Source organism: Diorhabda carinulata, chromosome 3 (genome assembly GCF_026250575.1).
Source record: "Diorhabda carinulata isolate Delta chromosome 3, icDioCari1.1, whole genome shotgun sequence".
In the NCBI taxonomy this organism is placed as follows: Eukaryota; Metazoa; Arthropoda; class Insecta; order Coleoptera; family Chrysomelidae; genus Diorhabda; species Diorhabda carinulata.
This window is the reverse complement of record NC_079462.1, coordinates 19,574,661-19,601,876: the sequence shown is the minus strand read 5'-3', so window position 1 is coordinate 19,601,876 and position 27,216 is coordinate 19,574,661. Positions and strand designations below refer to the sequence as shown.

The window sequence follows — 27,216 nt, the reverse complement described above, 5'->3', positions numbered from 1 at the left end:
ATATTAATTTATTATCACGTTTAAAGATAAATATTTCAAATTTGTAATGAAAGAACTGACTCCCCAGTGAGTTATTAGTAGACTACAATATTCATTAGACTGTAACCTAATAATGAAATTATAAAACATTCACTAACCTAAAATATTTTTAGTTGATATGTAATTGTCAAAAATAATAGTTTCGTTTTTAAAATTGATCAAAATTCTCAGCCATGGTAGAAGGTTTGTATGTTTATATCGGATAACAAAAATTGGTTAAACAATTAACACAATTCCAGGAAATGAAAATATAGATCCCATAAAAAGACCAGCTAAAAAGAGGAAGAAACATGCATCAAATTTACTCAATGTTAGAAATAAAAAATCGTGTTGTGGAAAAAAGAAATGTGTATGTAACGTCCAAAAGGGTGAAGTGGAACCTTGCTCGAAAAATATAAAACCTAATTTGATAAATCGAATTTGCACATGTGGTAAATTGGATTGTGAATGTTATGGATTCCCAACTCATACATCTCATAATATTCCCAAGTTTGTGGATGTATATAAATGTGGATATACTGGTGATGAGCTAAAACCCATATGTGTTTGTGGTAAACCTGATTGCACTTGCCACGGTCATAAAACTCACGCTAAGAAACAAGGTAAAAAATTATAAAAAAGATGTTGTATAAGGACTATAAAAGATATCAACCATGTTTTGTATTTCGTTTCCTCCTCATTCTGATGTGAAGGAACTTAATATTTTTAGTAACCATTTTATTCTTGGTATTTTGGGTATTCCTACTGTTTCTAATGACGAAATAGTCTATCGAAAAGCACGAAAACCAACTCCTGATCTGAAATAGTCGTAGTATCCATTCAATGTGAATATAACTGACAGTTCCAGAAAGATCCACATATACCATATACTGGTATTTGTTCTAAGTTTAAACTTATGTACTGTATACAAATTTTGTCCATTTTTTATTAAATGTTTTTCTCTAAATTGTGCCTCTTTTCTCAAGTATAGTACCCTGTAATCCATGTTACTTCCAGTATTCCCCTTTTTTATTTTTGCCTATTTTTTCAATTCATACCATCTTCATTGGTCTTGAATTTTCCCTTCCTTGTAAATGACCACACCACTCCAACTTATCTGTCTTTGCTCAATGAATTCCATGAATGACGTAATTTCCAGATCATGTCGTATTTGGTCATTTGTTAAGACTGTCACAACTGCAGCATTTTCCACATTTATTCACATACTGAACAGCATATTGTTCCAGATGTCAAAGTTTTCTGTAGATATTGAAGGTTTCCTGCAATGAGGACTATATCATCGGTAAAAGATTCCTCAAATATTTTCAACGCTTGCAGGTTCTTATATCCAACGCACATTTTCTTTGAATTGGTTGAGAAGATATTTTTATATCATATATAAATATGTGAAAAAACAATGGACTCAAGCTATCCCCTGGTCGTACTCCATCTGTGGGTAGAAAAGCCCGTGAAGTTTTCACTAATTACATGTCGTTTATATACCCTCATGATTGCATCGTCCCTTCCCAAATTCTCCATATTTTTGCCCTTGGCACTTTCTCCAAAGTTTTTTTCCATTTCAATAAATCCAAATAATGCATCTGTATATCGGCAGAGAGCTCTTTCATCTATAAATTGCTTAATGGTAAATCCATGATCTTGCACTCTCCTGACTTCCGTTTTGTATCATTTGTATTTTCTACTTTTGTCTCAAGGATTATTTCATACTCTTCCATCGATTTGTAGAATAAAGTAGTTACATGACTTGAAATACTACTTCCTAGTCTTCTTGTATCTTTGCGCCGTATTCCAGCTATTTAATTTAAACTTATTTGAAATTACGTACAGTATATAATGCAAAGGCTGATATTTGTTTTAGATAATCTACTAGCGAAACTCAAAGTATGTGAAGTTCAAGGTACTGAAGTGGAATCAGTACCACCTTGTGTATGTGGCAAGCCATATTGCAGATGTAGAAAAAAATTTAATCGTGAAATCGAGAATGTTCCAAGTATTGAAATTATCCACATTGATGCATGTGATGTCGTTAAACCAATGGTTAGTTTGCTAAACATGTCTTCTAGATTTTTGGAGGAAGAAAAGATGTATAATATTGAAATATAAATACCTCCTTCTATTCTTTTCTGTTCTTCATAATCAATGTTTTTCAGCTGAAAAACTATTGTGTGTGTAGAAAACCAGACTGTACATGTTATCAAGAAAACAGAATTGTTGATAACGATCAAGAGTGTTCGTATCGTGTTCCGTTGGTGAGACCTCTATGTGTTTGTGGTAAAATAGACTGCAATTGCAATATAGATCGATATGGTAAGCATTCATTATTTTTACAGTACAGTAAGTTTTCTATGATTAATGTCTTATAGACAATCGGGGGCTTGTTGTAACAGTTTTCATGAAAATTAATATATTTTGAACTAATTGAATTGCTACTGAATAAAGATCGATGGATGCTGTAGCACATACAGGAAACCCCAGAGTTGACAAAGGGGCCAAGCTTTGGCGTACCTGTATTGGCCCATGCGTGGGCCAGGCTACTTAACTCAGCTTAGGCCATACCAATGATTACCCAAGCTCGGGCCAAGGATGAGATATTCCAACCTTGGCCATTCGTTGACAACATAGGCTTGGACCAAGGTTGGGCCAATCCTGGTTAACCCAGCCTTGGGCATTCCTTGAAGACCCAAGCTTCGGTTGTTCGGTCACATACGGCGTGGTTCGAGTATTTTCGCCCATACGCAGTCATACTTTTTTTTATTATGTGTCTGATCAATCCGATCTCTAGTTTATTCAGTGTGTGTGTTTTTTATTATTTATTACCACTAAAAATAACTATGTCTGATGCGTATCTTCGAGTTCAAAGATGGCGCGCATTGAATAGAGAAAATAAAACTTGTGAACGCGTAAAGCTTAAATAATTTAAGTGTGAACATCAGCTCTGTGAGTGAGGTTAACGATAATGGTACAGACTTGTGCAATCTACAAGCGTTTAATATTTTTATTTAAGTAAGAGTAAGAATAAATTTAAAAATTTATGTTTGCTTATTTTTAACATCAAAAAAATCATATTGAATAAAAAAAGAAACGAAATAAAGATAAAGAAGAAAAAGTTATGTAATGAATAAGTCTTAGTATTTAATCTTGGTCCAGTCCTGGCAATAAGGTTGGCCCAGCACGGGCATTTAAGCATGGCCCAGTCTTGGTGTACAAGCTTAGTCCAGTCTTGACGACCAAGCTTCGCCCATCGTTATCACTCCAGAGTTGTACCAAGACTGGGCCAAGCCTGGCTTACAAGCTTGGCCCAGAGTTCTACATGGTTGGGCCAAGCCTGGGCCAAGCTTGGCTCTTGGAACTTTCCTCTGTGGGTAACTCATCTACCAAATCAAGTTAAAACAATACCATAACTATTTGTCACTATTTTACAATCAATTATTTTCTAGAAGAATTGACCTCGTGCTCTAATCATTTATTTTTTGTTTATTTTTAACAACATTGACATCTCTCTAAAGTAGGTATTATGTAATTCTTATCAAAAATCAACTTAAATATACTTTTAATGTAATCAACACCTGAAAATTGAATGATTAACAGTTTTATTTTGTTAAACACTACTTATAATCGTCATTGCACTTTTAAATCACAATAATTGAATTATTTATGGCTAGGTATGCTTCGTTATTATCTCTTTGTAATATCTATCTAACAAAGTATTGCATTTATATCAAGGATCAACATATGGTGGGTTTCTTTATAATTGAATTCAATATTAATCTGAGCTACAATTAATACAAATAAAAGATATAGCGTCTCCTATAACACATCCTACATATACCCACATCTTACAAATGATAACTAAAAAAAAAGGAAGAACGTGACGTATATAACAGCACACCTTTAATAAAAACAAAAAACTTCAATATAATTAGCCACATACTTATTAGAGCACTACAAGAAGCAAAAAATGAGTTCTTCCAGACATATATTTCGAGTCTTTCTCGTGAAGATCAATCTGTTTGGAAAACTACAAAAAACTCAAGCAGCCGTCAGTAACCAACTCAACTATACTACTCAGGAAAAATAACAGTTTTTGCAGAACCGCTTGGCAAATGTATTCTCAGCTCAAACAATAATAACAACTATGAAAATATATTCTACCCTTGACGAAATTTATGGGAAACTTATCATCTGATAAGCGGGGAACTACAGAAACTAGTTCATATTACAAAGTGTCCGTAGGTTATTAGGATTCAGAAACCTGAAAAACGCTCAACAGAAGAAACTTCATCTCGCCCTATAAGGGTACTCCCAATAATATCAAAAGTGCTTATTTTGACTTGTGATGTTTCTATATGTCCACTCCTTCTACACGAGCTCCGAACATGAGAAAGCTTCTTTCCAAATAGTATTATATAATAGTTTACTTGATTGGACGTGTACAATGAAGTGTACATTAACAATTTCGAAGAAAGTCTGCAAGAAGTTATTTGGATGGTTTGATATTTAACTAGTTTTCCAAAATCTTATAAAAGTAAAGTTCATATCATAATCCAATTGAAAAAACTTTCGCGAAGAAAATCATTTCAACAGTAAGAGCTATTTTGTGTCTAATATCATAAGTTTGATGGTCTCCTTTACAAACTATTTTAAAATCTTATTTTATCAACCCTACGTTCAAGTCAAAATTACAGATACCCACTCAAATTATCATACCATATAATCTGGAACACCTCAGGATAGCGTTCTCGGTCTATATCTGTTTCTGATATTCACAGAAGACTTTTCCACCTCAGTCGATAGCAACCTTTGCCGAAGATACTGCAATATTGGAGACATATATCGACCCAACTGTGAGTGCCAGAAAGGAAAAAATAATTTAATTTTGTTACAAAATTGTCAGTACGATTAAATCAGTGTAAATAACATTTACAACAAGAAAATCTTCTTGGTTTGATACAAAAATCGATCCAACGACCACAACAATTAATTAAGAAATATGCACTGGCTACTTTTCAAAAACTCTCAACTATGTCTCTAAAATGAATTCTTCATTTACATTTACTTATATCAATTTGGTCGTACGGAATAAAACCATGCAATGAACCTTCAAATACGAATAAACTCCAAACATTTCAATACAAAACTCTCCATATGTTGAGTAAAGACCTTGGTACGTTTCTAACCAAACAACCCATAACTATGTGAATATCCCACTAATCAAAGATGTAGCAAATAACCATTCCATAAGATACAAAAATCGATCCAACAACCACAACAATAAATTAATAAATAATCTATTCAACCAGCCATTAGCAGAAGGAAGTTTGAAGAGACTGTGGCCAGAAGATTGACTACAATAAGTAGATGTTTCCTGATTCACCTTAGCGATTTATAGACAATTTACTTATTCCTCTGCTTATAGAGTTGATTATGAAAGTGTAAAAAAATAAATAAGAATCTATAATTTACCCAATATAAAAAATAGCTAATTCTTTAGAGTTTATCGATTAGAAACAAATATTTTACCTTTCTAATATTAGTATAGATAGTGTTATGCTAGACTGACTTTATTACAATATCGTCCTCTTAAACTATCAGCTTTTCCCAAAAAGAAGCTTAATTATGTAAGTTCAAATGATGCGACAGGCCGTTCTATCCATTTTTGACTCCATATCCACATAATAAGTGCTTTTTCATATTTTATAAAACGAGGTATACAAAATTTACTTGATTTTTTTAGGTATGAACAAGATTTTGAAAAAAATCGAAATTCCTTCTGCACCTGCTCGTTGTATTTGTGGAAAAATATTTTGTGAATGCAATATTGGACGTGTTACAGCAACATCAGTAGAAAAAATTTCACGACCTGGTAAGTTTCTTCCCACATCCTCATTCAAAAAATCTTGTAAATTGTCTTAATATTAGTAATTATTTCACGATAATCAAGCCGCCTTTATAGACATTGTAGACTTTGTATTTAAGACTATTTTGTATGTTTAGTGAGCTATATGATAAATACCTTCATCCTATTTCTTCTTCAAAAAAATAATAGAAACCTAAATAAAATTAAAAGACAATTTTCTTTTATAGTTTTTGCTCCATATTATTTTGAAGATGAACATCATCTCGCTCTTTGTTATACATCTCATTTTCTTGTTCATAGTTGGTTATTGGCGGTCAAGAACTATTTCGCCCTTAGGTCTTCTGATAAGCTCGTCATGTCCCCATTGAAACTATCAAAGGCCGACGTCCTTTGAAAATTCAATTAGGCACTTGGTGAAGTCACTAGACAAACTGCGAGGTTTACCCAAGAACGTCTCACATGTTAGTGCTGGGCTCTTATGACGTGCTCTGCAGTTTCTTTCTCCTCCACATAAAATTCCGGAACAGCCGATAGTATAGAGATGGCGTCTTAAATGGTCGTGACCGGTTAAAAGGCTAATCACCAGTCTAATTTTGCGCCAATTCAACTGTATGTTAAGAGAAGGACCATCTATGTGTGCCCTAACCATGCCAGATGTTTACATATATCTTCGTAGAGCCTGCTTTGCGAACAGACTGTTGAGAGATGAATTAATAACTCTTTTGGTTAATGAGCCAATTTGTGGATTTGGTGATCCTAATCTAGCGAGCCCTGCTTGGCCGAGCGACTTAACGCACTAACTGGCCCTTGCAGCTATAACTTATTAGTTCTTGTAGGACTCTTTTACACTTCGTCACAAGCCTAGAGCATCATGTTATTATAAACGTATTGGAATTCATCTGTATCAAAACATGAGCCGCGTGGTGTAAGTTGAGCCTACAAAAATAATAATTAAAAATACCGAGTATTGGCAGCATACCGTTCTCCAGCTCTTCTGTACACCTTATTTCTGCCAGCGTTGCCATACAGGCACATTCTACACTCATCCGTGAACAATACCTTTTTCTAGTTGTCCATACTGCAATTCATGTGTTCCCGAGCAAAATCAAGTCTGCGTTTTCGGTGAACTGCAGTAAGCAAGTGTCCTTTAGCTGGACTGCAAGCTGTCAAACATTCTAGCGGTTTGCATTCGAAATCGCAATGCAGCAAATTAACAAAACAACAGACGAATTTGTGTCACTAAATTTGTCAACTCTTTTTTTCGACATGTAATGTAAATGTAAAATAATTTCTGCGTAAGTAGAAATATAAAAAATGGCATCAGCGAGACTTGAACCTTGGACCTCCTGCATGTGAGCCTAGTATTCTAGCTACTATATTACGCAGACCTTAATAATACTTTTTTACGCACTACTGCTTAAAGTATGTTTTATCCGCACTAGTGCGTAAAGTTTCACGAAGTCCAAGGATGTCAACAGTACGTACTTTACGCACGGTAGTTTTGATACTGGTCAATTTCGATTCTAGTAGGGTGTTCAAATAGTGAAGAGAGAATCTAGTTTATTGTTCACCTGTTTATAGTAGGCTGAAATAAATATGTAACATATTTTTTATTAAAATTATATGAAAAACAAAAGCTACCAAAATTAAATAATTTTATTACCTTTAGATGAGGAACCATTCAAGATTGAAATAGAAAAAAGCGCATATGCTAGAGACAGAGGACTTCTAATGAAGAATTTTGAAATTCCCTCAATAGCAGATGCTAAGAAAAATTTAGGAAAACTAACTGGTTTAGTTTATAATCAATGTGAGAGCGTTTTGAAGACGTATATACCTCATATATCCCAAATCGCGTACGGGGACCTTTGGGTATCGCCCAGTGATTTATTAATACCCCATGTTTGTTTGAAGGCTCCTTTAACAAGGAAATACATGCAGGCTCTAACTCATGAGGGAATTCTAGGTAAGATCCATTAATATTTGTCTTCAATGTACTATTTGCATATTTAGATTCGATTAACTTATTTTCTATAATTAAAAAAAAGTTTCAATCATACATTTTTACTAAGTATTCTTAATTCATGTTTGCTTCTAATTGAGTTGAATAACTTAATGTAGGTGGAGTCATCCTTAATCAATTCGGAAAGCTTCCATATCAAATATTTAATTATTGTATGACGAATCTGATAAAGATAAAGAAAAAGAGTAAAATATTCTGAAATAATATTTTCTTTGTAAAGTTAACTATTTTCATTTTTTTTGTTAATAAATTCATATAGGTTCATTTTTTCAAGCGTTTGCGTTAAAAAAAGTGCCGAAGCGTGTAATTTTTAATGCAATTATGCAATTTTTTTTTATAAAAATAGTGGGCTGTGAACGCTTTCTTTCTCATGCCAATTTAAGTATCAATAGTAATGCAACTTCTTCTTTACTTCAAATTAATAATACTCTCAGTTGCACTTTCAATATTACTATTACAAAATAAAAATTAATAAAAGTTTTGTCGACGTAGAAAAAGTTTTGTATGAAACTCGTTAGTAAAGTAACTTGTTTCACTCGTGGGACTTGCCGTGCGGTCAAACCTTCCTATTCGTGAAAAAGTATTACTTTACTCATTAGCTACATAAATAACTATTTATGTTTAATTTTCTAGATATTGGACATCAAATTGAATTGAAATTCATCAGACAAATGGAAATTGAGAAGGAAGAGGCTTTAGAATCGCAGAAGCAAGAATTAATGAATAAATTCCAAGATAGCATTAAGCAAACGATAAAAGATGCAGAAGTTAAAGAAAAAGCGGCTTGTCAACGGGAATTGGAGAAAATGTCTGAAGAATTTGAACTCAAACTGAAAGAAGAAATAAACGCATTGCAAACGAAGTAAAATATTTTCTATAGATAAAAAAATATCGAAATGAAAAGAATTTTTTTTTAAGTTACTCATATTTAAAATAAATCATATATTTCCAGGTTAAAAGAGGAGTATTTGAATCAGACCAGAGCTCAAGATGCAAAAATTAATGCAAAATGGGAATATAAGCTTAAGCTGGAAGTAGAAGAAACTACCAGAAATATAACCAAAAAATTCTTAGCAGAATTAGATAGACAAGAAAAAATATTGGCTATGCATTTCAAAATCGAACTTATGTAAGTCAATCATCAATCAATTTTTTATCTCAAAAACTGTATCGCCAATCTATTGTTCCTTATTTCCTTGAAATAAAAATTACAATTATGGACTTGATAACGATGATATAACGAAAGTATCAAATTACCGAACTAATTTAGTTTGTTTTCACCTGCTGTATAATGCGTAATAACATTTCGGAATTGGGTTAGCCGTATTCACCCTAAATTATTCTAGATCTGACAACACCTAAAAAAAAATTTATTATTCACAAAAATTACACTACTCGTTACGAAATTTTATAGAATTAATATTAGAGATAGAGCGGCATGTAAGAAAGAAAAAGCTTCAATTTAACATTCTCTATCTCCTTTCACTCGCAATTAAAGTCTAAGCTTTTTAATTCTTTTTTTTGCCACCATTCGAAACTTTAACGTCATGGCGATCCAATCATAATACTGTAGAGAGAGGTGTAGAGTGGTATACCGTTTTATTTTTCTCTCTCTATCATCCTGATCTACAATCTTAATATTATTTTTTGCTAAGACGACTCGTTACAAGGCTATAGCCCCCCCACGCTCCTAGCTTAATCCGGCCCTGGTAAAATCCAATTGTAAATCGTAAAAAGCAGTTTTTTTGGCCTACAAAACTTCTTGCGCTATTACACCGCTCTTAGTTGAGACTCTAAAAACCTAATAGAAAAAGATTCACGCGCGCACGTTATGAGATTTTTCAGATGAGTTTTCCGGCACTTTAGATCACACTTCTTACGAGGGTTTTCCGGCCTGCAAAACTTCTTGCGCTATTACACCGCTTTTATTTGAGGTTTAAACCCCTCATTACAATAGGTTTCACGCACACCCGTTTTGAAGTTTTTCAGCCAATTTTTCCGTTCAGGAAAAATAATATATTCTATACTTAACATCCAACTTACAGTACTAATTTTTTTCTCGTCATTGTAATTACTGAACTCATTTTTTAATTCAGTAGGTACACACTTCTCTCCACGCTTTTTTTGTCTTATTTCTGTCTATATACATGTGAGATATCTTGTCCCACAGAACAGGACGAAATTGTATCGATAAAATCTTTAAGTCGATATACATTCTATGACACACTACAGAATTAACTTGCGAAAATAAAACAATTTAATGAATAGACCGCCATGACAAAATTTCGAACCGTTTCAACTTGCACGGTCGCAGTACAGACACGGCAACGTGTAATACTTCAGATCATCATCATGTCGATTAAACTCTTGGATTATAGATTGGGGCGCTTACAAATCCCTCTATTGGGGCGGATTACTCTCCTTGTTCTTTTATGAGTTTTCTCCATTCTTTTCTGTTTTTGCATGTGGCTTTCAAGTCTACTATTTCCAGAATTCCGGTGTCTTCTTCAATTCGGTTCCTCCAAGTATTTCTTGGTCTGCCTCTGCCTCTTGGTCATAGAGGTATCCATTGTGTTATCCTCCTCACCATTTCTGTAGGTTTCCTTGTCATGATGTGTCCTGCCCAATGTAGTCTTTTCTTCAATCTTCTCTCTCCATCTCCTGTAATATGTGGTCCGAGTACAGTTCTCAGTCTTCTTTTTCTTTTTTATTTATAATAGTTGTTTCCATGGCGTATGCAATATTAATGTTTTATATATTTTTATTTTGTTCTTGTTTTGCTATCTTCATGTATTTGGTTCTTTCTTGCTTTATTTCTAGACCGAATTTTTCTGTTTCTGCTTCCAATTTGTTGATTGCCTATTTTGTCATATAACTTTTATTAATATCTTTTCTGTACACCTTAAGTGTTTCTAGATCTTCTATCTTTTTTTGTCTATTTATTGAGTCAAATGCGCTTTTAAAATCTATAAAGATTATGTATAGCTCTCTATTGTATTTCCATGTTTTTTGTAATATTTAGTCTCCTTCCGATAAGCTACACTATACCGTCACGAAACCGTGTATGTGTGAAAAGGGTCTAAAGGTCCTTGAATTATATCTGTGTAAATATTTTTTCATAGAAAGAATGTTGAATGAATGTACTTTAGAGAAAACATGTAAAAAATAGTTTCCATATAGGATTTTACGATGGGTCCAGTATAGACCCAGACTTGGGCTAAATATTGGCTAATGGTCTAGATTTGGTGGAACTCTGGGATGATAACAATGTCCCTCGCTTGGTCTGTAACCCTGGGTTGCTTGTAAATATAGATTTTTTTATATTGTTAATAAAATTATAGTTTTATGAAAAATTTCTATTAATGCATTCTAATAATTAATTAACATAAAAATATTAGTTAGATAATTACACATATAAAGAAATGAGACTATTTTTTATTGTGTTTTATGCATAAAATCATTTTATTTATAAAAAATTATTACTCTTAAGGTTAAGATATCTATTATCGATAAGATATTAGAGCAAAACTTCATATAGTTATTCATAGTTTTGCCAATCCAGGCTGACTATAGAATGACCGAGGTCGGGTTACCCAGAGTTCAGTCAGACTTGGGTGAATATGGGGTGGCCGAGTAAGGTTCAGCCAGGCTAGGTTGATTATAAAATGTTACTCAGACTTCAACCCGGCTTGGGTCAGCGTTGGCGCAAGCTAAGTCCCGTCGTTCAAGTCTGGGGGCTCCTACATGGGTTTGTCTGTAATTTTGTAATTTTTAACTCATCGAAATTTTTTTTAAACAATTATGCTGTTTCCAACTTTGGAATATCTCATTATTTCACTATTTATCACATTGTGTTGTATGTTTTAATCTCATATATTTGTTTTAATACAGGAAAAAGGAAATGCAGAAAAAATATGATATTGAGAAATTACGACTTGACCACAAAAAAGAAATGCGTATGATTCAACACCGTTTGGAGTGTAATAATATTGCTAACATGATGTACATTCTTGTTATGGAAAGGAGAAAATGCAATGATGAAAAGGAAGCCGTTGAAGAATATTATAAGAAGAAAATACAAAAATTGGATAAAAAGATTGATAAGAATGAGACAACTGTGAAAAAACTTAAAGAAGAGGTAAACATATGAAAATATGATTACATATTATACAGAGCTCTAGCTTTATTAGAATCACATTCATCAATTTTGAATAACCCTAAATACCATATTGGTTATTTTGAAATTAAATATTTGCTACGTTTTATGACTCACAAACACATTCTCTTTCTAAAACCATTAATTATATGTTTTCAATATGTATTTATGTTGTTGATTCTTCATCACACAGCTCTTATATTTCTTCTTCTTGGCTTCTATTTATGTATTTTCAAACATTAGAATAATCTTCTTCTACTCATTCTTTCCATGTTTTCGTGTATTTGACTAGTACATTCAAGTCAAGTACTTTCATATATTTGAGCGTTTTTCGTTTATTTCATGATATTTCCTTCCTGTAGTTAACCTACTTTCTATGTTTTTTTTTTCGGTTTATATAAATTTATTATTTCTCTGATAATTCTTTGTTCGTTCGTTATCATTGTGCACTAATTTTGCCATTCTTTTCTATTGATTTACCACTAAATTTTTTTGTATAACCATAAGTGTATTCGAAACCCATTCTTTGTTATGAGATATGATCGGGAATAGTCTCATCTCTTTTTTTAGTTTTGTCTTTACTAAGACATTATTTCCATTTTTTATTTCATCCGGCAATCTTTGATTTAACATCATTTCCATGTTAATTTCTATATTGTTTAATGTAATTTACGTCACTCCTATTAATATTGTAACATTTCTGGACTAAAAGTTCGTGAATAAAATTTTACAAGTTAATTTCACACTTAAAACTTAATTACACTAATTAAAAAGCTACAAACATTTAAAAACTAAAACTTCCTCTTCCTATCACTTCTCAACCGGTCGGTTTGTTTGTATTATTCACCGCAGATCTTCAATATTCAACTGTTCAACTGTTCTCAAACACACGTGCGCCTGAGAAATCCCGTCCCTCTAAGCGGATAAATCCGCGGATGGATGCAAAGAAGAACATCCCTCCACCCACTGTCATTTCGACAGGTCCTCATTCGCGTCGCAGTTTCGCGCGTAGACTCCTTCCTCTTTTCTGAGTTTTATGGGAGATTCTAGGAAGTCTTATCTTTTTGTTTACTTTAGAGTTAGCCTGTTGGCTATACACTCTTGTGTTATTCTGGACGTCTTAATGTGTGTGTGTATTTTCGCTACCTTTCCAACTTTCTTCGGAAAGAATAGATCTAATCCGAGGGGTCCTTCGCCTTCTTTACAGAGGTTCCCGTTGTATAACTCGGCACTTGCTTATAAAGTGCGGAATTATCGTGCCGTGGGGTGTCCTTTTATGAGCTACCTCGGTAAACCTAGGATCTTGTAAAAAATATATTTTTTTGTTTTTTCTTTCTTTTCTCTTTTCTTTGTGTTTTTAGACATTTTTTTACTAACCTAATTTAACCTAGTGATCTTGCTGTCCTCCCTTTTACTTTACCTGTTTTGCGATGAGTATTACTACGAGTGTTTGCATATTCTGCAGCACGGGCATTCCTTGTCCTGCTGGGGCTGGCGTTTTCTTAGCAATTCTCTGTAGTTCTTACATTTTGGCTTCTCTGTCCTGCTGAGGGTGCAATCCGCCGCCCTGTACGCTCCCGCGCATCTTACTCAGTATACGTCCATGTGGCACGTACTTTGCCCATGGGGAAATCCTATATTGTACAGGTCCGTCGCTCCTTATATGGTCAACCACACTTATTTTTGTTTGGCATAGATATCTAAGCTTCTAGTATGTTTACTCTTCTGCAGAATCTATTACTACCATGAATATCGGTAGTAGTTTTAAGGTTTTGTCGGCGTTTTATTGAGAACGGTTCATCAGTTGCCATACTTTTTTTTGTTTTAATTCATATTCCATCAGCTCTATTTCGACTTCCAAGTCCTTTGAAAATTAGCTTCCTTTCCTTTTCTTCGTACGTATACCACTCAATCTCTTTATACTCGCTCAGGAGCATCTTCATTTTGTTGAAATCCTCTTTTGTTGCTGTTGTTATTTTCCCAGTGTGGATTACTATTTTACACTGGGCTTCGATTCTCCTGTACACTAGCTACTTCCATAATACTGTCCACATAAGTGGAGATTTAAATATTATTGGAAGTGGCCATCTCTCCGGTTTTGCTCTTCCTCTCTCTTTGCTAATACTTCTACTATGAATTCCTGCCTGATGAGGCATGATTCCAAATTCTCATCAATAGGACAACTTTCAGTTTACTCTTGATAATATTCATATTTGAATAAAATTGTTCGCTTATACATTTAAAACCAAAAAGGAAAAGAACAGCAGATCTCCAGGTCATTCAAAGCAGACCACTTCAGTTGTGAACTAAGATCACATTTTTCGTTCCAATATTTTCAACTCATCTCAAAGACATTGACTTTTAGAGCGCAATATTTCCTTGTTTTTCAAATCCAGCAATTGTATTTCAAAGGTACCAATGTTAATTTCAAAAGAAGAAAAAGATTTTTGACAAATGCTGTGCTGTTTTCATATTCCTAAAAACTGCTGAGGAATGCTTCCCCAATATTCAAATTTGTGTGTATCAATAGAGGAGATATTTTATTTGTGATGCTTTAGCAGGTTTGAAAAGGAAAATAATGTTTCCCTTTCTGATATTAAATGATAATTAAAAATGGATAATTTGTTTTCGAATTCTATCACTTCTTACATCGAGAAAATAAAATTTCTCTCCCTTGTAGTTTATGATTAAGTTGATCAACTTACCTTGTTATGAAGTAGGCGGAAGATGCATACTCACCCTCTATTTCAAACATAAATTCTTTGGCTATCAGTAAAAGCGATAGTTAAAACGAAGTTGATAAGGGTAATCACTTCATTTTTTCTCTTAAAATAGCAACAAATCTTTTTTCTACGCCAGTCATCAGCTTTTTTTTAATTGAAAATATTGCGCTGCTGTGTATATTTGTCCACTGTCCTAGAGCATTTTAGAAACTTCTATGACAGTTAACTTTTTCACTAGCTGTCCACCATCTTTAAAGTTTCCACTATATCAAATTATGAACGAGTCCATTAGATGGTGTGCAACTGTGTACCTGTAACACCATAAGTTCTATGTCACAATATTTTGGAATTACCAATTTCCTCAATTTATTCTAAATGTCCGATACTTGATTCATTTATACAAACACTAGAAAAATAAAGTGCCAAAGTAACTACTCATTTTTATATAATAAATTAAAGTAATTTTCGACTTTTTGTAATTAAAAATGTTCATGTAAGTTGGTTATGAAACTAAACTATCTAATTAATTAAATCATGAATTTCAAAAAATGTTTGTTTGTTGTTAGGTTGAAAATCAGATAAAAAATGTTCAACTTCGAGAAACGTGTGTATTAGAAATACTTAGACAGTATCAAAAATTCATCAATTTCGCCTTGAAATCAGCCCCTACTCAAGCAGAATTTTTACTATCAATTGAAAAACTGATGCTTTTCGAATTAACCGACACCTTGAAGAAACTTAAACCTCAGTCATCACTCAGAGAAAGGTATATAGTATTTCTACAATAGTATCTATATAGATTTTAACAATTTTAAAATATTTTCTATATTATTTTGATATTCCTCATGTTATTAATACTAGCAGGCTATTTTTTGATAAATATACTGAATTACTGATATACTTCTCTTCCCAGGGCCGAAGAGGTTACTTTACCATGGGCGGAGATGTCACCAAGTCAGGAATTTGAAACATTAGATGTAAGATTTGGTTTGGAAGTGAAAGATTACCATGATTGCGTCCACGAATTTGCAATACCCAAAGAAAAAGATGAAATGGTTCTACCTGCGTTTATATTCAAAGATAAACTGTACGTAAGAGAAGATTTTCGAAATATGATGTCTCAAGGAATAAAACCATCAGAAAGTCATGCTTTGTGGAACGATGATGTGAATTATTTAATGGACACCCTCAAAAGGTCTGTAAGCGAAGAAGAAACGGATTTGGAAAAGAAGATTAACAGTAGTATAGAATCGCGAAGGAAGTAAGTAACTTTCCATATATCGCCATGATTTCGTGTCAATTATTTAGTTAACTCTCTAGAATATCATTATGAATATTTTAGTAAAGTGGATTGTGATAACAAGGCATTAACCCGTTTTTACAAGAATATTACATAAAAATGACAATTATCCACGATATGATCACTAATACAACTATTTCAACTTAATTAACAACTTAGGGGCCATCCATAAAGTACGTCACACGTTAATGGGGAGGGAGGGTATCATCGAAGTGTGACATCGTGTGACAAGGGGCATGGGGAGGTCAATAGTTTTGTGACGTCACATGTTAAAATTTAAAATACTAAAACGCAAAGTTTGGATGTGAATTGAGAATTTAAAAAATTTTATGAAATGTTGGACTTTATGTTGATTTTATTAGATTATTATTTAATAAAAATAAGTAAAAAATGAAAATAGCTGTTTTCTCTCCATTATTTTTAAATACATACATAAATTTAAAAAATGTGTGACGTCACATCAGGGGGGGGGGGTTATAAAAATGTGACAACCTGTGACAAGGACGGGGGGAGGGATTCAAAAGTCCTAAAATTCGTGTGACACACTTTATGGATGGCTCCTTATCTTCTGTAGTTCACGGCACTGTATTTAACATATATTTTTTTATCTTTCTCGAAAGTACATGTCTTTGTATTATCTTTACCCAGTTTGTTCCTCATCAACGGCTACATGTTATCTAATTTCTGTAGGCGACTATGATTTTTTGCCTACCACATTCTGACGCACAGCTATATATAGTTATAATTTTGCCTAGTTTATAATTCTCTAATTTTGTCAATAATGTCAATGTTTTGACTTAAGTATTCATATAATGCAATGGTAAAGTCATTTCAGTAAATATATTCTCAATGACTAGGTATAAATTTTATTTTTCCATGTCCATATGACAGATGTCAACAATATATCTTAAACTCCAATGCCTTCGACTCTTTAATAATTGGTAATTTATTTTTGCAACAACATCAAATTTGTAAACAGGTCAAGTTTTGTCCAGTATTGTTGTTACGAAATTCTCTTATATTGTCAACATTGTCATTGAAATTCTCCTATTTTGTCAACATTGTAAATTATATGCAATTTAATTCAGAAATAATACAAATTGCAAAAAATATTAATGATTATTATGTCATCCTTATAATTTTTGTTAAATATCTTTTGTATTTTAGGGTACTGAGAAGTTCTACTGAGAAAGCTTCCGTTATCCAGTTTAAACTTATGGAGCAGCCACAACCGTTGGCTGAGTTAGCAAAAAAGATGTCAGAAGAAATCCATTCGATAAAAGAAAGAGTGGATACAAAGACGTCTCTGAAATACACAGTGGTAAACTTTATTCCAAATTTCAATAACTCAACTCCACATATTGTTACACTGGGTTCTTACAGTTCCCTTTGCCGCATTCCGCCTTTCGTACACCACACTTTTCTATCTATCCACACGTTTTTCTTTCCCTCGTAGTCTGTTCAATTCCTTCCTTCCAGATCCATGAGGGTCTTCCTCGTCTTCTTCTCTTCTGAAGTTGATACATCAATGCTTTCTTCGGCCACCTGTCAAGTCGTGTATACTCGACCTGCTCTTCATTTCGTATATGCTCTGTTTTGCAAATTTTGTACAATATTCTCAAGTGATCCATTTCCACAATCTATCCGTCAGTTGCCAGCACTCGTATCCATACGTTAAAATGGGTTCCACTATGACTTATATTGTGATTTCTGTGTTTAGGTTAATTTTTTCTGACCAAAGCAATGAGTTCAGAATTTGTGTTGTTCCATTTTCCGAAATTTATGTTATTGTATGACTGTGTGTGTAATAGTGATGATAATGTTTATAAAATCAGTTTTATGGATGCGTGTGCCGTTTTTTGCAATTTTCAACTCGATTGTCAAAATATTTTGTTTACATTCATCATACGCGCAAATTATCATAAAAATCGGACATATCGTTTTCGAAATACATTACTCAACACATCACTCAATAAGTCGTGTGACTAACTAAGAAATACACATTTTTTGTCAAAAATCGATTTTATTCATCAATGTAATAACCTGCAAAAGCCATATAATCATTCCAACGCTTCTCTAACTTCTCGATGCCGGATTTGTCTTTTGGATCTGGACTATACGATAGTTGGGGAAGCAATTCGAAGTGTAATTCGATCAATTCAACCATTGTTTCCATCGACTTGTGAATCGGCGCATTGTCTTGGTGAACCAAAGATGTTTTCTTTGGCATATAAGGCCGTTTTTCTTTGATTTTTGTATTCAAACGATCCAACAATTCTATGCAGTATTCCCTATTGATTGTCTTTTTCCCCTTTGGAGAGAGTCGATGAACAATATTCCATGCGCATCCTAAAATACTGAAGCCATAACCTTCCCAGCTGACCGTTGTGCCTTTGGACGCTTCGGACTTGGTTCACCGGCTGCAGTCCACTCAGATGGTGATCATTTTGATTCCGGAGTGAAGTGGTGGATCCATGTTTCATCCATTGTCATATATTGACGCAAACGGTCTCAGCTATCTCACGCAATTTCAATTTACGATTAGATATAATCACTTTATGGACGTTTTTAATGTTTTCTGGAGTAACCACCTCAATTGAATGACCAGAACGTTCACCATCATCGGTATCTGTACGTATACGACCACGTTGAAATTCAGCAAACCAATAAGAAATGGTTCTCTTCGATGGAATAGAGTCCGGATAATACTTTTGAATCCATTCCTGAGCTTATTCATTTTTTTTTTCATTAAGAAGCAATGATAAATTAACACACGAAATTGATTGAATCCATTGATTTGAAAATAACAAAAGTAGCTTTACTTACATGGATGTTACTATATCGAAATTCATAAAATTTAACACATAGTCTTTTGAAAGTTGGTACTTCATAAACGTCATATGGATTTGACAATGGCTGCCCCATCTGACTTATTAAGTGATGTTATAGATCTCTTCGCGGGTCCTTGTGTACCTACATGGATATAGGTACGTTTCAGGCATCGGCATTTCTAAATATTCAAAAACATATTTTTCCACAGTATCGATTATTTCTTACCCAATAAAGAAATGTAAATTCTATTTGGATACTTTTCATAACCCACAATGTGGGCTTCCTACCCGAAATTTTGCATATATAAAGTGACAGGTCTTGCAACATTGGCTGCCTATTCCTGGAAACAGAGGCGGCTCACAATCGAAAATAAATTTGAAAAAGTATGGAAAATCCAAAAGTACACGCCACAAGGTTTTTCTTATTCTAGAGTATCTGGCAGATACTCGTTGCTAAGCACACATTCGCCCTACACTTTTCTTAAGAAAACTAAATAAAGGTGAAACTCAACATCGTCGCTGGTTGGTTTATTCATGGTTATGGTTATGTTTATATAACAGGGAATAAAGCACGGTAAAACATTAGATCAAGAAAACTAAAGGCAAATTCTTGAATCTCAAAAACATTGGTAGAGTTTGTTTGAGAGATTAATTGGTATAATAAATTTCTTAGCCTCTCATAATCTGGCCTTTAGAGGTCATAGAGATTCTCTAAAAATAGACGAAAAAACTAAGAATTCTGGTAACTTCATAGACTTATTTAAATTGATATCTAAATATGATCCTACGTTACAGGAACACATAAATCGCATTAATAATAAACATCTTGTACACCATTATCTAAGCCATGATATTCAAAATGAATTAATTACATTGATGTCAAGCACAGTTACCAGTGAAGTGATTGGTAAGATAAAGGAGGCAAAATATTATTCTACTCGACTACACTAGATACTTGCAGTAGAGTTGAACAAATGTCGGTTATCTTAAGATATTGTAATAGATCAACTGGAACTATAAAAGAAAATTTTATCGGATTTTCTTGCTGTCACTGAAACGAATGGAGATTACTTGACTAATACAATACTGGGAGAGCTAGAAAAAAATGAATTAGATATTCATATCTGTCGCGACCAAGGATACGACAATGGTGCAAATATGGTAGGCATAAATAGTGGAGTTAAAACTCGAATATTAAATATAAATTCCAGGTCATTTTTCACAACTTGCGGTTGTCATAGCTGGATTCTGTTGTTGGTAGATTTATTCTTCGGTGGCAGCATAAACATTTTTTAGTTTTATTCACAAGATTTTTTTGCTATTTCCTAGTTGCAACGAACGCTGACAAATAATCAAAGATAAATTAAAGCTTACTTACAAGCCTTTATCAGACACAAGGTGAGAAAGCAGAATCCAGGCGGTGAAGTCTGTATTATTGCAATTTGATGTTGTTGATTGCATAGAAAACTTGAAATGCCAAACGAAACAATCGGACACACTTAGTGATTGCGATTCCGTTTTAAACGAAATGTTTAGTTTGGAATTTATCATATCATTACATATATAGTATGAGTTATAAACGCGTGTCAATACCATAAGCAAATTATTGCAATCTGTACAAGTCCATCTAAGCATTGCTCTTGAGCATTTGCGTACATTTTGTGACTGGATCAAAGAATATCAACAAACATAGAATGTTAATATGGTACTCTTTTCACGAGTCTAGCATTTGTTCTACCATATTTGTAATTGCTCGTTATACCTCGTTATCAATTTGTTTGTATCTAAAATTTTGCAAATATTAACGTGTTTTTTTATTTTCAGCCATTAATAAATCATATTGATTACTCAAAAATAGGTGAAGTAGAAGAATCGCCAACATTATTAGGAATTGAAAGTTCTTTGGAATTGCTCTCGAAGAAATATAATACGCAGCGAAAAAAGCATAAACAGAAAGATTCATCATTTACCACTATCTCGGAAAAAGGTTTTTATAACTTCACTAACATAATTAAACTTTCATTAGAGATACAGATCTATAGCCATCAAATTTACAGGAACATAAATTATTTTTCACAATTAATAGAAATATTAGTTTTCCATGTTACGTTAGAAAATTATAAATGCAATTAAACATATTTTTCTAGCATGTCGCATTTTTATAGCTATATCATGTTGTTATATTGTTAATTAATTGTTTTAGTACCTCTTTGTTTGCTTATGTAACTCATATTTTTGTTTAATATAGAGATAGAAGAAGAAGAAGAAGTAAAAGGAACTTTTGCTGATGGAAGACATTCAACAGATGCCGAGCGAAGACATTCAGCAAATGCTAATGACGTCTCTGTCGAAAAATTAGATGTAATTTATAAGAGTTCAGAAACGTTGAAAACTGCAAACGACGATGTCACTTTGGTATCTATGATGAAAGGTACCAAAAAAGCAGTTATTTTTTACCACAAACACTTTTAGCGGATAATGTTAAGTAGTTTGAAAAAAAAAGCTACAAAGTCAACAATCATTTTCAGTATATTCACTTACAATCGAATATATATAATTCTCGTGTCTCGTTATTTGTAATTGAAATCCTCCGAAACGGCTTGACCAATTCTCATGAAATTTTGTGTGCATATCGGGTAGGTCAGAGAATCGACCAACATCTATTTTTCATTCCCCTAAATGTTGAAGGTAGTCCACCCCTAAATTTTATAACCGTCTACTATTAACCCCTATTTTTCCATCACGATTATCACTTTTTTTTTATTTTATCCACAGATCCGCAATAGGATTGCAAGATGGCAATCGAATATAATAATTATAGTACGATAAATTCTCATTTACAATTTCAATTTCCTTTTTGTATCGATCGTAGCAGTGACTGTTATAAGTATCATTTTGATTTTTCTATGCAATTAACATGTTAATTTTACTCTCATCATTAAGTTCAAGTGCAATAATTATTTATTAATAACTGAAAAGTCAGTTTTTACTCTCATGTAAATAAACACGTGTGAGCTCCCGCTGACAACGCCCATTATCGTACCTGTACACATTGTACTTGACATTTTTTGAAAATAGTTTTTAATCAAAACAGAAACATGTACGTGTTTAATAAATATAAGCGTTTTATTATTGTGAAAAGTAAGTCAAATAATAATCAAACGAATACAATATTAGGTCACTGTCACAATGCAGATGTGCGTGTGAGCACGTCGCAGTTTTGTCAATCACAGTCACAAGAGGCACGAGATGAACGAAATCAACAGAGACAATTAGAACTAAGAGAAACGTACAGATTCATACAAAACAAATGAAAAGGAATTGACCAACAACGCCAATAAATTCCTCGAGCAATAACATCAGATTTGTTTCTTCGGCTAGCATTCTAGTATGAGTCTGATGTAGAATATTAGGCTCATTTCAAATTGGTTATTAGACAACTATGTGTGGCATATTCTCGCCCAATTGATAATAAAAATATGAATAATTCTTTTTGATGTCTAGACAGCTATCAAGAATTTTAATTTGAAATACTCGTATATTCGTTACTTTAATAAAGAAATCTTTATTAACCTAAATAAAGCATACACCCATTGTCTATACAACGCTTTCGATTATAAGTCCATCCCTATACCCTTATGGTATGTTAGTTATTTTTATTGAATTAGAAAAATACTTCGTAGATATAATTTATATGGCAGAACAACATTTGCCGGGTCAGCTAATCTTATTATGAATTTCCCTTTTAAATATATCATAGATACTTCGTGGAAATCTTCAAAAAATTTGTTGGGGGTTTCCCCCTTGATACCACTTTTTTATTTAAATAACATATATTTATTTGTTTGATTGTTCTTATTTTTCATAATTAACGGTCAACGATGACAAAAATGCGACGTTGTCGTTGTTAATAAATCTTTGATTGCTTTAGTTTACTGTAAGCAATGCAGAAAAGTCGGGCTTTTTGTTCCCAATCACCTGTGAAGATAATACATAGTAGAATAGAGGGCGGCCAAAAGCCTTCTGAAAGGACTGTCGGGCCCAACTTGACATTACCAAAGGCTGAGAAGCCGATCAGGAGCTTTGACTTGAGCCGTGAGGCTTGCGCAAATGTTTAAACCACACCCATGCTCATAGTGTGTAGATGGCGTCTTAGATGACCATGTCCCATTTAAAGTCCAGTCGATAGACGCATTTCGCGCATATTAAATTGGAGCAGTTGTTTGGTAAGAAAGCCAAAGGCCCATCTTCTGTGCATTAGCATATTCCTGTGTGCCTATCCATCCGCGTTAAGCCTGCTTTTTAAGCAGACGTTTAAAGACATAATAGCAACACTTTTAGCCGCACCAAGGGTTTTAAGCCCATACATGGATTTGTGGATTCCAGTCTGGCGAGCGATTCTGCCCTAGTAATCAGGCACTCAAACGAGCCGGATCTTGCAGCCATCACTCACTAATTCTTGTAGGACTTTCGTGCACTGCAGCAGCAGCCAGATGGAGATTACTATTTTTCTATGGCGTCGATTGGAGGACGGTAGCCCCAAGTGAAAAAGATTCGCTATTATGGGGTGTCCTTCTCAGAAGCTAGCTCCGGCCAATTGAAAAATAGTATTAATAGACAATTTTTTCCTTTAACACCAAGTACTCTTGAATACAGAATTATTTAATAAATCTTTATTTTATTGTATATCCTATATTTTACAGGATCACCTAAACGCGACAGATTCCTTTCGCTAGATATCAGAGATTCATTAATATTACGTCAAGCTTCCTTGGCTAAAGCCACGAAGAGCTTTTCTATTACCCCAAATGATTCAATCGAAGTCAAAAAAGAGTCTGAAATCAATGCAGCACTTCGTCAAAAATCATCTAAGTTAGTCACTGCTAGAGATTCTGTTGTGTTACTTCGACAATCGAGGTTTGTTTATCTAAAAGTATTTAGTAATACTTTATTCAATCATCACCATCAGATGTTCTCAAAAAATTTTCCTTTGCAGATCTCTTCTAAAAGAACCAGCTGTTTGTACGATATGTCACAAAAAAGGCGTTAGTAAAGAGAAGGAGATTGTACCAAGAGAATGCGAAAAATGTGCTAAAAACAAAGAGAGTATTGAAATATTTAGTGATGGTGTTATATCAAAAAAATCAAAATCGGAAGAGCATGATAAACAAATTAAGTAAGATAATTTATTTCTTAGTCTGTCTGGCCACTTTCACTGTAAATATCTCTAAAAATATACACCAGTTTTAACATAAATACAGAAAACTGTTTCTTATGAGCATTTATAGTTCCAAAAATAATATTCATTACATTAAATCTAAGATTCACAGGTAAAAATGAAGCCACTGGAATTTCCGTAGAAGAATAAAGAAGAGAACACTGCTCCACAAACTACACAGACCAACAAAATATTTTTTGTGTAGTTTGAACTTTTATAGGCAGTGTTGACAATAATAATATATAATATGTTACTGAGTTCCATGGCTATAAATTATTTTTTTTTAAATTTTGTTTCTGGAAATCTACCGTTGTATAGAGAGGAGGTTACATTACAGAACTTTGATTGAATTAACAAAACATATAAGCATCAGTAATGAAGTAACTTTCCAATTTTATCATGTACAATATTTAACAACCTTTTATTTAAGGCAAAAAACAACATTTCAAGAAAAACTTAGTACTTCATTTTACAGAAATTTTATATTCATATTTTGTGAGGCATTTTATAAGGTATTTCTGCTCCAGATGTATTGTAACTTATGGCTATGACATCCTTCCCCTTGGTTTTAATATCTTGGCAAAAACGTTCTCCTTGTTCGTCAATGTGATCTCCCCTAAGGTCAGCAAATTTTAAAATGGCTATACAAATAATACAATTTTTTAATCATATAAGCTTCAAATCTTTTGAACATGTGAGGTATTTCTTAAAAAATTATTATCAACTAATACAAAGATTCTAACTGTTTTAATTTCCAACTGATTATTCTTTTCAAATTCTTCGTTATTTAGGAGTTTAGGACTTTTTGGTACATAGAAAATAACCTCTTTCAACTTTTCTACACTGAGATTAGAAAACAAATAAATTTAACTTGATTGATAACTTCAGATTAAATATCTAATAGAAGAAAATTATTTCTTTTATTTTTCTACAGTCATAATCTAGACTATTCTTCTTCTTCGTTTGTCTCAAAATAATCCTACAAAGATTTGAATTCATTTGATTTATTATATTTATTTTCAATAAAAATAATTACGTAAACTGAAAGGGGCGGCAAATTGATATACATAATATGTGCAAATATATTGATGATAAATTTCACAATTATTGTAAAATAAGGTGCCACCACTTCATTGTGAATAGAAGTTTTAATGAATATGGCAATTTTATTTATAACATATCAAATTTAGAAAAAAAATTATTCTTTATAAATTTTCGATCAGTTCTTTAACAAAAATAATATTTTAAAATTTTTTATTTTTAAAAAACTTCTTAATATCTCCTAAACTATAAAAAATGATAAGAAATAGTTATCAATATAATTTACAGGTTCTTATATGTTCTCCTTAATTCAATCGAAGACACAATTTGCAATAAACTGCCATCTTTATTGTCCTCAGAAAAATTTATAAAATGATAACTCCACTATGAATTATAGAAACCAGATGGTTTTATTGGCAGCTTTATATAGTAAATTATTTATTATATTTTAGATTGTCCCATGTTGAAATAATTTCATTAAAAGACAATTTTAAAAACAACGTCTCTTTCCAAAATAATCCCTCCAAAATAGATGATGAAATCGAAGCAGTATCAAAACCATTAATCAACCTTTACAAACCAGCTAAAAAGAAAACTCCAGGTAAATATTATTATATCAAACGTATAATCACCACTTATTTTCCATTGTTTGATATAAAAAATAACGCAATTATTTTAATAGAAAAATTACTATATGGAGGTGGAATTAAAATTAAATAGATATAAAAATAGTGTATTTTTAATTCTAAATTAATGAACCACTTACATGCCAAAAAGGATCTATTGAGTTATGGACAGGGTTAGACCATTGCTTGAATTTTAATTTCATCAAGGTAATTTTTGAAGATTCTTTAGATACATGAGCATTGTCATGCATAACTAGAAAATTTTCTCCTTCAAGGAAGCGATTTTAACGACTTCTAGTTTTAATATGTCTAAAATGTGAGGAACAATATGCTACATGATACCATAAGTGAACCATTGGTTGTATGGAAGATTGCACACAACTTTTAACGATTGTAGCCAAATAAGTAAAGTCTAAACTCATTTGAGGACATCCATTACAGCACAAGTGATCTTCCCAGTTCAGATGATCTCTAGCAAAGCATAGTTACTCGTCAAATATTGCACTATAAACCAAATACTGTACCACTTGCACTTTTGACACTTCTTTTCCAATCATGCAGGTATTCATGAATACCTTAGAAACATAAGGCGACACCAAAATTGAGCCAATTAAAAGTTTTAGCCACGTACTTTGATCATATTTATATACTTTTATGACAACTTTTCTTCACTACAAATGTTTATATGTAATTTTTGTTTACAGTGAAAAAGAAACCTCACGAAGATCAATGTAAAAAACAATCTTTTATACCAATGGCGCAAATCATTGGGGACCGTGATGGCAAAGAACATTTACAAAATGAAGAAGAATTTACCATTGATCGAATGCGATCATTCATATCATTATTAAGCGATCACCCTAATCTTATTAAGATGTTCACAGCTTGTCAAAGATGATTTTTTTAAAATACATTTTGGTATCTAAACGTTTCTCTATTTATTTACTTTTTGAAATATTTTTAATATTGGCAAAACATTAAAATATAAAAAATCAAGTTCCTTGCACTTAGATTTTATCAACATTCCAATTGAACAGTGGCATAAACACCCAAAAGCTTATTTACAGTTGTGTAGAACATGAAGAAGATGTAAGTGGCAGAAAATAACGATATATTGAGAACATGTAGAATATATACCTATTTTCAAAGGATTAGAATGTTATCACCCTAAATTAAATTCCTTATTGTAGAAACGTCATTATTTCTCTTAAAATTAATCCTTGTTTTAGAAGGTACCACTTATATGTGATTTCAGAAAAATTTATCTGCAGAATAAATAGAAAATAAGACAGGTTTCCATCAGAAATTACACTTATGTAATAGTGACATTATCGGCATCACTATGAGGGATGGGATAAGGAATGACGAATTGCGCAGACAATCTGGAGTTAAAGATATCATA

General features: G+C 32.8%; 1 protein-coding gene across 1 annotated transcript; it reads left to right on the top strand.

Moving 5' to 3' along the window:
- The first annotated feature begins 146 nt into the window (after positions 1 to 146).
- LOC130891197 (uncharacterized) lies at positions 147 to 26,735 on the top strand. The gene is made up of 18 exons (XM_057795798.1): positions 147 to 222; positions 279 to 641; positions 1,898 to 2,076; positions 2,190 to 2,346; positions 5,774 to 5,902; positions 7,566 to 7,862; positions 8,553 to 8,781; positions 8,872 to 9,048; positions 11,811 to 12,057; positions 15,365 to 15,564; positions 15,712 to 16,059; positions 17,266 to 17,419; positions 20,754 to 20,916; positions 21,178 to 21,360; positions 23,633 to 23,846; positions 23,926 to 24,105; positions 25,641 to 25,789; positions 26,519 to 26,735. Exons 1-18 carry the CDS (start codon positions 213 to 215, stop codon positions 26,710 to 26,712), a joined length of 3,573 nt encoding a protein of 1,190 aa, XP_057651781.1. The 5' UTR covers positions 147 to 212; the 3' UTR covers positions 26,713 to 26,735.
- Positions 26,736 to 27,216: the final 481 nt, after the last annotated feature.

Bases quoted from the DNA above. Each gene is read 5' to 3' on its own strand.
- LOC130891197 (XM_057795798.1), top strand. The intron at 7,863-8,552 runs GTAAGATCCATT...TTAATTTTCTAG, and splicing joins AACTCATGAGGGAATTCTAG to ATATTGGACATCAAATTGAA. The intron at 21,361-23,632 runs GTACCAAAAAAG...TATATTTTACAG, and splicing joins TTTGGTATCTATGATGAAAG to GATCACCTAAACGCGACAGA.